The following is a 15,616-nucleotide window of genomic DNA, read 5'->3' as shown; positions in this document are numbered from 1 at the left end:
AGTGGGGGGGGGGGGGGGAAGCCCTCGCGAGCCCATCGCCTAGGAAACGGAGGGCTAGGCTACAGCAGAGGAGTGGGTGGGCCTGGTCCGCGGGCAGGACGCGAGTGCTACCTGCGGGCCCACTGCAGTGCATCCGCGCCTGGAAGCGGTCGAGGGAAGGTAGGGAGACTGGCTGGACTCCTCGCTCGACCCCTGACTCCTTCCAGTTTGGCACTTAAGACTTTACATCTCCGTCCCACCCCCACCAGGCCTGGGGCTTGCTCTACGCCCAAGCGGGCCTGGGGTCGCTCCCTCCTGGCGTCCTCCACCAAACCCTGCTCCTGGACCGTGGGAAACCGCCAGGAGGGGTTCTCATAGGCCCGCCCCTCTTCAGGACGGAGACAGTGAGGGAGATTTTTTGAACTGATCCAAATATTAACCTCTCTTCGCCTTGCAGTAGAACCCCCGGTGACTTGCTGATTTGCCCGCCCTTCGAGATCTGTTCCTGAGGGCAGGATCTGAATGTGATTCAGGTTTGTGACCTTAATGGTGCCCTCACAGCCTCTAGCACATAGGTGTTCAGTAAACTAATCCTTCCCTTTGTGTGGAGCTTTATCGCTTGACAGTATTCCCAAAGCATTTGAGCCTCATTGATAACCCGGACAGGAGGTAGGAAAGATGGAAGAGAACTCAGGGTCAGAGGGGATTAGACACTCAAGGTTACAAAACTCACTAGTGGAGGAGCCAGAACTAGACTCAAGTCTTGCTTTGCTTAGTGCTCTTCTCACCGAATTCCTGGTCTTGTGAATGCGTTTTGAGTGAGGACTCACACCTCCCTGCAACCTTCTCAGAGCCTGCATGGAGCCCTCCCACGAGGGTACTACCTGAGTGCTCTAAGTGTTGCTGATGGCCTTCCCCCCGCCCCCACTCTCCTCCACAGTCCATAGATTGGCTTTAGCTCCTTGCCGTGGATGCTGCAACATCCTTCTGAACAGGACATTAGGTTTCTTTCTTTTATTAATGTTAGATTTGTACAGTACTTTGTTCTTCACTCCCCTTCTTACTCCATGATTAATTCTCTGCTGGGCAAGAGAGAGTTGAGGAGATGGTTGGGTAGTGGGAGATGTCCCATTGAAGGAAAAAAAAAAAAAATATATATATATATATATATGTATATATATATATATTTCTGTTAAGGCAGAGAAGGAAAACAATAAACCTGGGTGTTTATCACTGTGTGTGTGATAATTGCTTATGGATTTCCTTACTGCCACCCCAAGACCTGGCCCAAGTAGATCTCTTTGTATTCACCACTGCTCTCTGAAAATGGAAGCCCTTTGGTTCTCCTCCACCATCAGAGTTTGAAAATAACTACATGTATTTCCATCATCCTCACAACATTCTTTTCATAATTATGTCTCTTTTATTTTGACATTTCTAAGCTTGAAGGACAGCAGGAGTTGGGGAAAAAATGTAGTAGTTCTGGTTGCTAGAGAAATTAGTATAATATAATGCTTCTCAAACTATTTGTTATTAGCAAATCTGGATCAGAAGATAGACCAATTCAGAAGCTAAGTGTAATTTGGGAACTGCAGTTCAGAAATGTCCCACTGACCAAAGGATTTGTATTGGTGAAAAAAAATACATGGTAATGTAATGTACATCACCAATTAGGCATGTGAAAGTTGAAAGTGTTATTTATCCAGATATTTTTAAATATCTTGATTTGAATATTTGGTTGTTTAACATATCTCCAAACTGGCTGTGTTTTACATTTTAAAGCTGTTTTGGGCTGTATATACATAATCTATACAAAAAAAGGACTGAATTTGTTTTAAGCTAACTTTTAGGTGATATTCTCACTACTAAAAGGCTTTAAATGAATTCAGTGCTTTTTAACATACACTGAAGAGCATTTCTTTTTTTAAATGTTTATTTATTGATTTATTTTGAGAGAGACAGAGAGCACAAGTGGGAGAGAGGCAGAGAGAGAAGGAAAGAGAATCCCAAGCGATGTGGGGCTCAATCCCACAAACTATGAGATCATGACCCAAACTGAAATCCAGAGTCAAATGCTCAACCGGCTTAGCCAGCCAGGCACCCCTACACTGAAAAGCATTTCTAAAACATTTAAATATTGTATTAACAATATGTTCTAGCATAAGTGAGAATTTGAATTTAAAAGTGATTTACTTTCTAAATTCAGGGTATATACAACATTACGAGAAAATAAATAGGGCCATGGATAAAGAAAGTGAGTATACATTATTTGCAGGTCATTCAAATTAGACATTTATTGAGCATCTACTTTGTGTCCAACAAGGTATGTTCCAACATATATTTTGAAAATATATTTTGAGAATATATATTCCAAATATATGTTCCAACATATATTTTTGAAAACCCAAAGATGGTTTGTTGAAGCGGTTAGTTGTTATTCAGTATTAAAGGAATTATATTTTGTTGAAAATGAGCATATAACACCATGAATACTTTCAAATATATATTGCAATTAACACTATAATGGGATACTACTACATTATTATTATTTATTAGACATACACATTTACAGCTAGTTAATGGCAGAGCCAGTACTAGATAGACTTCGAGACTTCCCACACCTATATAGAGATCTTTTCACTAAATCATGCCCTCAATCTCTGATGAAATCTTATTCAGAACTTTTACTGTTACTAATGCTGTTAAGTAAATATCTTCCATTTTAATCTACATAACAAACATCAGAATCCATTTCAAATGTCAAAAAAGCTATTAGGGCAGAGCTGCCATCCCTCTCAGCCTCCACAAAATTTGGAAAGAGTCATTAGGAGGCTTCTGGATATTCATGGCTCCACAAAGTCATGAAAAAAGTCATTAGGAGCTTTCTCAGTATTGAGCCAGGATCCTGAGAATGCACTCTTTGGTTTTTTGGCGGGGGGGTAATTTTGCAGAGTCAAGTAAAGCATTATGGGATAACAGTACATTTGAATAAGATGGCTATTCTATGTCCATTTTTTCTAAACAGACTTCTTCCTTTCCACTGAGAAGCATTTGGGGAATATGTTTTGAAAAATTTTCTGACAGAAAGTGATTATGGAGTGGGCTCTGAAAAGGCTGGAGACCTGAGTCTTTCAAACCTAGCCTCCTCGCCTGCCATCGCTCCATGGCATATGTTATGGAATGCCCAAAGAGCATTGGGAAAGGACAAACAGATAGTACAAAAGGTCATACTGTGAGCAAAGATCTCCAGAGCCTTCATTGCCTGCACAATCTTGCTAGCCTTTTAAAGTTGTTCATTATTTTTCTTAAAGTCCTACTAGAGTATGCTTCTTTCTTCCTATCCATCTGAGTAGAGATCTTGCCTCTTCCATATGTTATAATTAAGGACCAGGTAACGTGCCATGCACAGAGCAGGCACCAGATAGATGTTTGCAGTTACTGACACACAGATTAGGTGTCCATCTGTCAAGAATTATTCTTCATAAAACCTCCTGGAAGATAACCTACATTACTGTGTGAATATTTTTCTAGGGTCCTCACCCTTTGCTGAGATAGAAGTCCTCTAGGTGGACAGGAACCGTAAATCCTTGTAAATGTATATGAAAATCCCCATTGTTTGTAGGACATTATCAAATGTAGAAGGACATTCTGAAGTAATGTCATTAGCTCATTGCAAAAATGCATCTATTAAGAGGCCAATCCTCTGCTTACTGATTTTCTGGAAAGTATGTAAAACAATGAATCTTAAAATAGTTTATGGATAAATAATTTGTGCTAATGGATCCACATTTTCACTCATAGTTTGTTAAAGTGCTTTGCTATGAGTTGCAGTTAGGTAACTAATAATACTTTAGTCAGAGAGCTGAAAACTTAAGAGCCAGGTAACTGAGGTAATGAGCAAGATGAGGTCATTTTTCCTCCAGCACCAGATGGGTATTATAGATGGAAACTCTAACACTTGATCTCCTCCATATGACTCAGAAGGAAAATTAGAGATCAATGTTAACATTCGTTTTAACTTTTAAATAAAATATTTATAGTAAAACAATCACTGTTAAGTAGTAAGTTATTGTTGCAAAATGATACACTTGTCAGCATGTTATCTGTTTGTGCAATAGTCAAGTTAAAATTTCTAATTCTAAAATAGAAAATAATATAAAAATTCAACTCTGCATCTAAAACAAAACAAAAGCAATTTTTACTCAACTTACAAGTTTCTGTGAACTGTGACGGGAGAATGACACATTTTATTGTGTAGTTTATGAAATTATTCTCAATACTTTCATATCTGAGAAGATACCACTTAATATATTACTCTGTGTTAATGTGTTAAATCTTTTTGTTGACAGCTGTGTGCTTTTCAGTTGGAAAGTATTATATAGTATGTTTGCATTCACATATACTCGAATCTGTTAGAATGTAGAGATGAGCACCCCGGCTGGAAAAGAAAAGTCTCAGACACAAAGACTGAGCCTCACTGGAGGTCTACGTGTGAAAACAGCATGTCTAGGAAGAAGTGTTTCATTTCAGAGACATTTTCCACTGTGGATCTCAGTGATCTATATAGATTGCCGAGTCAGTGACCCAAGTCAATGATGAAGATTGACAATAGCAAACCGCATGGATTAGTTTTTCCACACATCATTATACTTGGCATTGGGTAGATATCCTCTGCTTTAGTCACCCGGAGTTTGAAAAAGCCTGATCTGGAGCTTTAACTAAAAGGGCATAATACTTAACTAAGCTCTTTCTGTATGTCACCCACTATGCTAGGTGCTTTAAATAATGGCTTATTTAATCCTTACAACAGCTTTTAGAGTATGATTTTTGCTCTTATAGATGATGAAACTGAAGCTCAGAAAGATTAAGTCACCTACCTAAGGTCACATAGATAATAGGTGGTGGATATAGGATTAAAACATGTCTGCCTGATTTATCCATCCAGTTTTTCCTTTGACAAGGACTTACTGTGCATCTACTTGTGCTAGGTGGGGAATACAGTAATGCACAAGAATTACATCATGCCCACTCTCATGGACTTCCCAGCCATCTAAATAAATAATTACAAAGGTTAAATTCTTTCTACCATACCCAACTACTACTACTTTGATTGAAGCTTAGGCACTTATTTTTTTTAATTAATGGAAATTAGAAGATAAAAATCTGTTAAGATTATAATCTGAAAAGAAGTACTTTAGTACCTATACAAAATCCATCAAGTATTCCTGTTCACTATAAAAATCTGTGAACAGTGGACCTGATTTTTCACTCTTAAAATCTATTATTTTTGATAATTTTTTATTATTAGATAAAAAGCAATCGATAGCTGATGAGCAGTGACTGCTAAATATTACATTATTATTATTACTTTGCATTTGTAAACCTTTTAGCCATTTAAAAAAAACATTTGAATATGTGCTTTTATTTGCTCTAACAACCCTAGCCATACCTAATTCTTTTGGATTCTAGTTTCTTTGGATTCTAGCTCACAGAAAATTGTGCTTTTTTGTTTTGTCTTAATTAAAAAAAATTAACAGACATTTCTTGAGCTGTTATTATATGCAGTAACACTGTGGAGAAATAAAATGACTGGAAAAGTATAGTCCTTGTTCTTAGAAAAGCTTGATAGGGACAAGAGATGTAGATGGATAACATAAGGGGGTGAGTGTCTTAGAAAGTTTGGGTAGGAAAGGGCACCTGGGTGGCTCCGTTGGTTGAGCAGCTGACTCTTGATTTCGATTCACATCACGATCTCACAGTTCAGTTCCTGGGATGAAGCCCCACTGCAGGCTCCACACTGACACCAGGGAGCCTGCTTGGGATTCTTTTTACTCCTCCCCTTCCCCTTCCCTCTCCCCCTCCCCCTCCCCCACTGCACATGTGAGCCTGTGCGCTCAAATCTCTGGCAAAATAAACTTTAAAAAAAGAAAAGAAAATGTTTTGGAATGGGGAAATGCTGTACCTGGTCCAAACACGGAACTTACTAGACTCAAGAATCCATTGATTCACTGATGTCCTCGCACTGTGGTGGATGATAGGTCTGATAGGTTTCCTAGCCTGAATGGAAAAACAGTTTTAAATTAAGTGCTGGCCGGTCCTTATCTTGAGTAAACACAAGTAGAGGGGCAAAGAAAGAATTTATTTGCTTTTCCTACTTCTTTTCTAAACAGGCATACCTCTTACTAACGAAGCAACACAATGGACAACACAGCGAAAGCAAATAAAAAGGATATTCAAAATGAGCCACCCAAAGAAGTCCAATTGCCTACCAGTGAAGCACTTCTAGACTATCAGTAAGCTTAGATTATGAAATCCAAACATCCCCACATGTAAATGGAAATCATTGTTAACATTCATATAACTCCAAATGGACAGTAATGCACTCAAAAGTTGTCAAGAGAGCCAAACTAGAGGTAGATTGGAAGCATAATTGAACTCTTGTGCTATGTGCAGACTTTTTTTTTAAGTTTTGAAACTTTGACTATAATATATTCCAAGTAGTAGCTGTGAAACTGCATTCATTAATGTGGTTTTGGATCTCTCTCTCCCTCCATTGTATTATTGGTCACTCTCCCACATACTGTGTACACTTTGTATATAACAGCTGGCTGGCTTACCTCTTAAAATACAACAGAGAATAGTTAGTGTCATCTCCAGTGGCTACAGATCAAATCCAAAAGATAGAATTATTTTTAATAACAATATTTCTTAATGTCTCACTCCCAGGAGCTGAAGATAAAACTAAAGGTAATACCTATTCTATATTTATGTTTTCATAGATAGTAAACTCCTGGAGAGATTTTGAACCTCAGCTTTTGACACAGGGTAGGTGTTTTAATGTGTAATTCTTAAGGAGTGAATGAATTCATTTCATTCTTTTACACACAAGAATGTACTTCATAACCCTCAACAAGGTAGGTTTAGAAGGAACATACCTCAACATAATAAAGGCCATATATGAAAGCCACACAGCTAACATCATAGTCAGTGGCAAAAAACTGAGAGCTTTTTCAGGAAGGTCAGGAACAAAGTCAGGAACAAGACAAGGATGTACGCTCTTCCCACTTTTATTCAACATAGTCCTAGCCACAGCAGTCAGCTAAGAAAAACAAATAAAAGGTATCCACAATGGTAATGAAGGAAGAAGTAAAACTCTATTTGCAGATGATACTATACATAGAAAACCCTAAAGACCCCACCAAAAAACTACTAGAACTGATTGATTTATTCAGTAAGGTCACAAGTTACAAAATAAGTATACAGAAGTTGATTGCATTTCTATACACTAATAATGAAGTTGCAGAAGAAAAACTTAGCAAAAAAATCCCATTACAACTGCACCAAAAAGAATAAAATAGCTAGGAATAAACTGAAGGAGGTAAAAGACCTATACTCTGAAAACTATAAAACACTGATGAAAGAAATTAAAGATGACACTAACAAATGGAAAGATATTCCGTGCTCATGGATCAGAAGAACAGATATTGTTAAAATGTCCATATACCTGAAGCAATCCACACATTTAATGCAATCCCTATCAAAATACCAACAGCATTTTTCACAGAACTAGAACAGATAATCCTTAAATTTGCATGGAACCACAAACAACCCTGAATAGCCAAAGAAATCTTGAAAAGGAAGAACAAAACTGGAGGTATCACAATCCCAGATTTCAAGATATACTACAAAGCTGTAGTAATCAAAATAGTATGGTACTGGCACAAAAATAGATACATAGATCAAGAGTATATGTGTGTGTGTGTGTATGTGTGTGTGTATATATATATACACATATATATATATATACACAGAGTATACGTGTGTGTGTATGTGTGTGTGTGTGTGTATATATATATATATATACACACACAATATATATACAATGGAATATTCAGCATTATTATTCAACATATACAATGGAATATTATTCAGCCATAAAAAAGAATAAAATCTTGCCATTTGCAACAACTTGGATGGATCTACAGAGTACAATGCTAAGTGAAATGTTAAAGAAAGACAAATAACATATGATTTCACTTATATGTGGAATTTAAGAAACAAAACAAATGAACAAAAAGAAAAAAAAGAGAGAGACAAGCCAAAAACACACTCTTAACTATAGAGAACAAATTGATGGTTACCAGAGGGGGTTGGTAGGGGTATGGGTGAAATAGGTGATGGGGATTAAGAGTACACTTAACATGATGAGCACTGAGTAATGTACAGAATTGTTGAATTGATATATTGTACATGTGAAACTAATATAACATTGTATGTTAACTATACTGGAATTAAAAAAAAATTTTTTTAACGTTTATTTATTTTTGAGACAGAGAGAGGCAGAGCATGAACGGGGAGGGTCAGAGAGAGAGGGAGACACAGAATCGGAAGCAGGCTCCAGGCTCTGGGCCATCATCAGCCCAGAGCCCGACGCGGGGCTCGAACTCACGGACCGTGAGATCGTGACCTGAGCTGAAGTCGGACGCTTAACCGACTGAGCCACCCAGGCGCCCCTGGAATTAAAATTTTTAAAAAAGCATGTACTTCATTCATGCATTTACTGAACAAGTACTTGAATATTTACCAAGTCCAAGGCAAGTGCTAAAGGACAACAACAAAGAGACAACCTGGTTCCTGCCCTGATGAGACATGGGAGACAGACATTAGACAACTAATTCAAGCTTTTTTTACAAAATTGCATAGCTGCAATTAAGACACTATGAAAGAAAAGTGTAGGGTCCTGTGTAACAGTTTAACTAAAGGTTTAAACTATGGTCAGAGGTGTCAGGAAAAGCTTGTTGAGGAAGTGACGTTGGAGCTGATCTCTGGAAGAGGAATAGGTATTATGGAGAGATAAAGTAAAAGAGAGAAAAGCTTATGGAAAAAAATGCTGGAGTGAGGGAGAGGTTTCACAGCCCAGGAACTGAGAGAAGGCAGAGTGAGGGAGAAAGGGTAAGACTGAACTGATGATGTATGCAAGGGTCAGATAAACTGAGTCCAGTGGAATATTTGGGAGTCAGTATGAGAAACTATTTGTTGGAGAGGAACAAGACTGAAAGTGGGGAGCCTGGAATGCTGGTGACTAGCCTGTAACACTGGGCTTCAAGAGATTTGTTTTTAACAACATTCAGATAAAATCTACCTCCTTCTTAAGAAACTCCAAATCTATCTGCCTGTTCTTTTTAGAGGGCAGTTGACTGAAAGGGTCAGAACACTGAGATACCCAAGAAGGGACTTGTGACAAAGTTCCCTTTTATTTTTTACTTGAGATAACATTAAGTTATAAACAGAAACTACCCACACTCATTTGTCAACATAACTGAAAACTTCCCTCACCTCATCTTCGGAGAGGTGCACAAAAAGGCTCTAGGAATACAACCTGCTCTCTAATTTGCTGCCATGGTTTACAATGATGACATCCAAATACAACCGTTTCTCTTGTAGGTCAATCAGAGGCCAGTCTTTAACAGAGGTTTACAAAAAGACAAACATTTAAAAATTCTCATGATCTAGCACAAGATATAAACTGAACATCTCATGCTTTTGTTCTCTGCTTTGTTAAGACTAAATAAACAATCTCATGGACTGAAACAGTCGAGGCCTGACTGTACCATACTCTGCTAGTGACACTTGACTCATTCCAGGTGTTCCCAGGTGACAGAACTTTTGTCACATGACAAATTGGCCAAAACACCCACCTCACCATCTGAGAAAGGATTGTCCAAGGGTCCCCTGGAAGTATGTTCCTTCTCTCTTACACAATCTCATTTTAGAACAAAGAGCTGGGAGCACATAGTAGGTAATCAATGACTTCCGAACAACTGAACATTTTTTTAAATCTATCCCAAGAAAATAAGGTCATGAACCTCTATGATTGTGAAGAGCTGAAACTGTCAATGCCATTTCTAGGTAATGGTTTTTATTTTTTCCTTTGTACTTGTTTTTCCCCCAGTTTTCTACAATGTGTGAATAGATCTAGAAATAGGTACAGATATTATTATAGGTTAAAAAATAGATAAAAGTATAAAATTTTTAAATCCAGATTTATCTATTTTCCTTCTGAGAATTTTCAATGAAATTGCATGGAGGGAGAAAGTTGGCACATTAATAACACTTTAATAATACAGCGAGGTAAGGGGGAAGGTGACACCTTGTATTACTAACCATTTCATATCACTGTGCTTCAGAATAATGTGTATCCTTTCCAAACGGCTTTAATATCTATTATCTCATTAGTTTATCGTCCAACTTGCTTCAGCATTTAGTGTGACATGTGGGCTACTATGGCATCTGAGAAAGTTATAAAAAGGAAAAAGTATATAGAGAAGAGTGAAGCTTGAATTCCCACAGTGGCTAAGAGTGTTGAGTTCTGAAGTTCAGTTTCATCTTCATGAGACCTAAGGAGGTTGAAGTAAATTCCAAGGAAAGACTCAGCTTAGACCTATGACTACCATGTGAGCCACAATTGAGCCAATGAAGCCACCAAAATCTTTTGGGCATCTCAGAATCTCCCCCAGGCCTGCCGGTGCCATTTAGATCTTTCTGAACAGCTCACTGCAGAAGGAACAAAAGACAGAGCCCTAGGTCATTTGCCCCTAACTGCTCTGAGCAGAGGGGTGGTTGGCTGAAGTGTAAGGTTGCCAGATATAGCAAATAAAATTACCGGATGCGCAATTAAATTTGAATTTAAAATGAATATGAAATCATTTTTTTAAATGTAAGTTTGTGCCATGCAGCAGCTGGGGTTGGGGCAGGATGTAGTCTCTGGACCCATCTTTGTATACTCAGTCATCAGCAGGGAAGGCTCTCAGCTGAAGCCATTAGTAAGTCTATTAACTAGACCATCCAAAGACTCTCTCAACCAATGGAGACTACATATTTGAGATTCATTTGCCTGCTTCACCCACACTGAGAGTTAGGTTGCCATATTTGTAATTGCAGAAATTGCCTAATGTGTGAACATTTGCATAGCCTTTTTTCAAATAATTCTCATAATATTTTTTATTTTTCTCCTTAAAATGGGAGGTAGAGAAGGCACTCCTTCAAAATTTTTGCATACCTAAGCTTTAGGTGGGAAGTAAAAAGATGGTTTATACCTACCTATAGACTTATTTATTATTATTGTGTGGAAACCACCCTTCCATTTAGCCTGTTATTTCCCCCATAACAATGGGTAAATAATACGATTGTGTGTTTACTTCTTTATTGTCTAATAAAATGTAAGCTCCTTGAGGGCAAGAATCACAGAGGTCTTGTTCAACACTATCTCCATAATGCCATAAACAATACTGGGCACAAAGCAGCAGCTCATTAAATCTTGTTATTTGTGAATGCATGAAAGGGAACAATGGTCAATTTAAATTGTATAATTTTTGAACCGAAAAACTAGAGAGCTCATCCCCTTCAATTCTTTTACCTACAGAAGAGTAAGGCAAGGCCTAACTAGGTGAAGAGTCCTTGGGCAGTTAGTGGAGAAGCAGGCCTGAAATCCAAGTTTCATAGTATCCAAACAGAGTACTTTTGCCACTAAAATGGATTGCTTGTTTTGTTTTTATGTTGCATTTTCTTATTATTGGGAAAGAAGGAGCCTTATTTTTCTCTCTACCAAATATGCAATATCACAAATATAAATGGTATTTTGGAGGAAGGGCTGAGGATATAAGATTCACTTCAACGAAATTTACTAAGCACTTACTCTATGCTAGAAACATTCACATACAATTTCTTATTTTAATCCTCATAGGATTAGGGCTAGGTATTGTTGTCACCACTGATAGCTTGGAAATTGATGCTCAGAGAAGTGACTTGCCTGAGATCATGTAGGTAAGAAGGGACAGGGACAAGATTGAAAACAAGAGTTGTTCAATCTTTAACAGCGTCTCTGTTCACTACACCACAGAGGTGCTATATATTTGTTTTGTTTTGTTTTGTTTTGTTTTAATTGAGGCAAGGTATTTACATGAAGTTGTTTCCATTGTGTTACTTTGGTCTCAGATTTAAAGTTACAAGATGTACTGGGTAGTAGAGATATACTCAGCACTTCAAATATTTATCACATAGCCCACATCAAAGTCTTCCTGCACCTTTCTGTCTCTCCTTTGTATCTGACAGATGCTCAACAAATACTTGTTGAGTCTTAAAGAAATGTGTTTGTGTCAGGAAAGTTTTTATTATTTATAGAAGAGATGGCGTGCTAAGGAACTTGAACCAAAGATATGCCTAGTATATCTTTCTCTTTCAAGAAGATGTGCCTGCACTTATAAAGCCTTTGTTTTGTCATTTTTGTTTGAAATATTTAGATTTCTAGAAAGCATGTTTTCTGTATGCCCTTCTTTAGGTTCCCTTTAAGCTGAATTATTTATAGATAGTTAGACAGTATAAAAATTATGAAGTACAAATGGGGATTGATTTAAGAAAAAAAAACTTGAAGTTATCTCTCGAATATATATTTTAGTGAGGAAACTATACTCAGAAACACACACACACACACACACACACAAATCACTTAAAAAGTTTTCTGATCCCTAAATGGGTTTTTATAATGTATCTAATACTTTATTTCAATTAAATAATTTAGTTTAAAATTTTAAATTTGCCCCATTAATTTTCCAAGATAAATAATTGTAAAACATCTTATCTTTGTTTATTATCAGCTGTCAAATAAAGGAAAATGCAGTAGAACGGTTTATGGCTCAAATAAAGAGACTTAGAGAAAAGAACCAAAAGTGTCATGAAAGAGTAAGTATAACATTTAAAGCTTATATATAGTTATTAAACATTTACACAAATGCTTTAAAAATTGTGAATTATGATGACATGTACTCTAGGAAAGTATCTTCTTTAGTGCTTGGAATTGATTAATTTACAATCTAAGTTTTTTGTACATGTAAGGCAAAAGGGTACTGCTGTTCCTATTATATTAATTACAGTGTCGAAGGAAGTCAGCTTGAGCTGTGTTATTTAGACATGATGACATTGAGTCTTGTGTTAAAAATTTTAAGGCTCTGAAACCACATTTATCATTTAATTTCTTATTTAGCCAAATGATAAAACATTGGGTCTCTGTTTTTAATTTCTATATCTTTTTGCTCTTAGATTTTCAGAGTGTGCATATGTAAATATTATTTGAAAAGTATAATCTCAGTTGTTAAAATGACTGATGTTTAAGATGATATGTTGTATTTATAAAATCAGATTGAAATGAATATCAAAGTCATGCTGTATATGACTAACTGATAATTAACACAATTTTTTTCCCTTAAGGGGATAAGGAAATGCTGAGACTATTCTCTACTAAAACATTTATATGGACTCTAAAGCTTCCACAGTTAACTGTTTTATTTGGCTTTTGTCTAAAATGACTATATCTACAAGTTTTAATGGAGTCTGGGGTCAGAGACCTGAGATTGCATCCTGACTGTACAACTTAAGGCTGGTCGCATTTTGGCCAAAACTGATGTGAACCCCAGTTTCCCTCCTATAACATGGGATTCCTGTCTTCCAAATAGGGCTAATTTGGTCATTCATTCAGCAATATTTTGGGGACTAGACATGGTGGTGATATAACTGTGGCCCTGACATTGTCGTGATTCTCAACGATCAGTTACTAAAGTCTGTTGATCAGAAACTCAGGTCTGTGGGTGAAAATGGAAAGGGGACGTTTGGTCTAGGTGCTTGGATGCAGGTTCCACATGATGAGCTCCACAGCACATTAGATGAGTGAACTGCCGTCAAAGACCAATGCACACCACCCAGTGGTCAGCACTGACTTCCATTTGGTTGTGGAAATGACAACAGATCAGGACTGAGGGATCACTTTCCCATAGCCCCTCATTTGAAGCCAGAAACAAAATTCTTATTTTCATGACTATGGGATAGGCCTATGTCTTCTTCTGGGGTCATGTGGACCCAGCAGCGACGAACATGGAGAGGCAGACTAGTTCCAGCTATGTATCTATTTCTTTCCATTTATGCCGCTACTGCCACAGTTGAGGCTGCCACCAACTCTTACCCATCCTTCTTCTATTCAGTACATTTTCCACAGTGCAACCCTTTGAATACCGTAAACCTTTCAATGCTTAAAACCCTACAGTGGCTTTCTATGGTACAGAAAATTAAATCCATGCTCCTTACTAAAGTCTTTGAGGCCCTACAAGATCTGACCTCTGCTCACCTCTCCAACCTTGTCTCCAGTTGTTCCACCCTTTGCTCACCACTGCTTCTTTGAAATCTTGGAAAACCCAGTCTTGCTCGTTATTGTACCTTTCTTCAGGCTGTTTCATCCTCCAGAATGCTCTTCTCGGCCAGCTCTTTTCTGTTCCCCTAAACTCAGCTGGAATGCTCCATACAAATGTATCTCCATTATTAAATTGAAAGCTCTTTAGGGAGCAGCAATCAAATCTTACTTACCTTTGTTTCTCCGGAAGGGCCCAGCATGAGTCGGTGTTCGATAAATATTTGTTGAGTTGATTCACACTAACACCAGTGAAGGAAACATTTTTGAGGTCACAGATATTTACTTGCTAAATTAAATATGACTCATTAACAAGACCTACTTTTTCTCTTCCATTAGGTCAAACTCAGAAATCCTTCCTCCCCATCATGTCCTCCTTTGTGTGAATTTTGTTTGGACTGTCATTTCATTGATTATCTTTCTTTCTCTCTGTTTGTATGCTCCACTCATGTCATTAGACATTTCATAGTTCACTGTGTCCACTTCCTTACCTCCATTTCATCCTTTCACTCGTGCTATTCCACCAAACCTGCTAGGACAGAAGTTATTAATGACCAATTAGTCGGGTCCAATGGCCTCTTTTTAGTCTTTATTTCTCGTGCCTTCATCATCAGCCCTGTCATCTTGAAACTCTCTCTTCCTTTGGCTGCCAGCACATCCTTTAATATTCCCCCATATTCTTCAACCATTTCTTGTTTTTCATTCATTGCTCTTTTCCCGGAGCCATCCCTTAATTAGGTATTTTCCAGGGTTCTGATCTCCAGTCTTCTCTTTAAATCTAAAGGCCTTACTTAACACTATGGCTTCAAATGCCATCTGTCTGGTGATAATTCTCATATGTATATGTGGCAAATTTTCTTAATACTTATCCACTAAAAACAACTAAAATGAGCATATGTAAAAACTGGTGAAATCCAAATTAAATTCTCTAATTTACTTAATACCATTGTGCAAATGTCAACTTCTCCATTTTCAGGTGCTGTGGTTATATAAGATGTCATCATTGGGGAAAGCAGGGTGTAGTAAGGCAAAGCTCTGTGTACTATTCTGGCAACTTCTTGTTCCTGCAAATCTTAAAAAGTTAAAAAGTCAGAGCCCATGAGATGGCCTTATAACAAAACAAAATCAGTTCTTTCTTTGTAGTTTATTTATTTAATCTCCTTTATTCTATTTTTATGGTGTGATAATGGTTTGCTTTGTAGGATAAATGTCTTTTTTTAAACACATTGGTGAATATAGCTAACTAAATTGTATTTCATATATCACTCAAAATAATTTTTCAGATATAGTGAATTTTGTAACATGTTATCAGACACATGTCCCATCCACTTGTAATTCACTATGGGATTTGGTAAGTTTAATACAGATGCTATTAAATGTATATATAATGCCAAATATGATTTA

General features: G+C 37.4%; 1 protein-coding gene across 13 annotated transcripts in view; it reads left to right on the top strand.

Annotated features, from left to right (window-relative positions):
* The window catches only part of CCDC83 (coiled-coil domain containing 83), a 67,909-nt gene that overhangs the window by 20,982 nt on the left and 31,311 nt on the right, over window positions 1–15,616 (top strand). For 2 of the 13 annotated variants that reach the window (XM_043580036.1, XM_043580026.1), the window contains exons 1-4: window positions 26–159; window positions 437–512; window positions 6,150–6,272; window positions 12,633–12,717. In XM_043580036.1, the coding sequence (XP_043435971.1) occupies window positions 6,178–6,272; window positions 12,633–12,717 (180 nt within the window). In that variant the 5' untranslated portion in view covers window positions 26–159; window positions 437–512; window positions 6,150–6,177. Of the gene's footprint in view, window positions 1–25; window positions 160–436; window positions 513–6,149; window positions 6,273–12,632; window positions 12,718–15,616 lie in introns of those variants that run through there. The other 11 variants (XM_043580028.1, XM_043580029.1, XM_043580035.1 and 8 more) reach the window with 9 other exon arrangements.

The sequence above is a fragment of the Prionailurus bengalensis genome, chromosome D1 (genome assembly GCF_016509475.1).
Source record: "Prionailurus bengalensis isolate Pbe53 chromosome D1, Fcat_Pben_1.1_paternal_pri, whole genome shotgun sequence".
NCBI classification, from domain to species: Eukaryota; Metazoa; Chordata; class Mammalia; order Carnivora; family Felidae; genus Prionailurus; species Prionailurus bengalensis.
The sequence above is the reverse complement of the archived record's forward strand: the minus strand, read 5'-3'. Positions and strand labels throughout refer to the sequence as shown.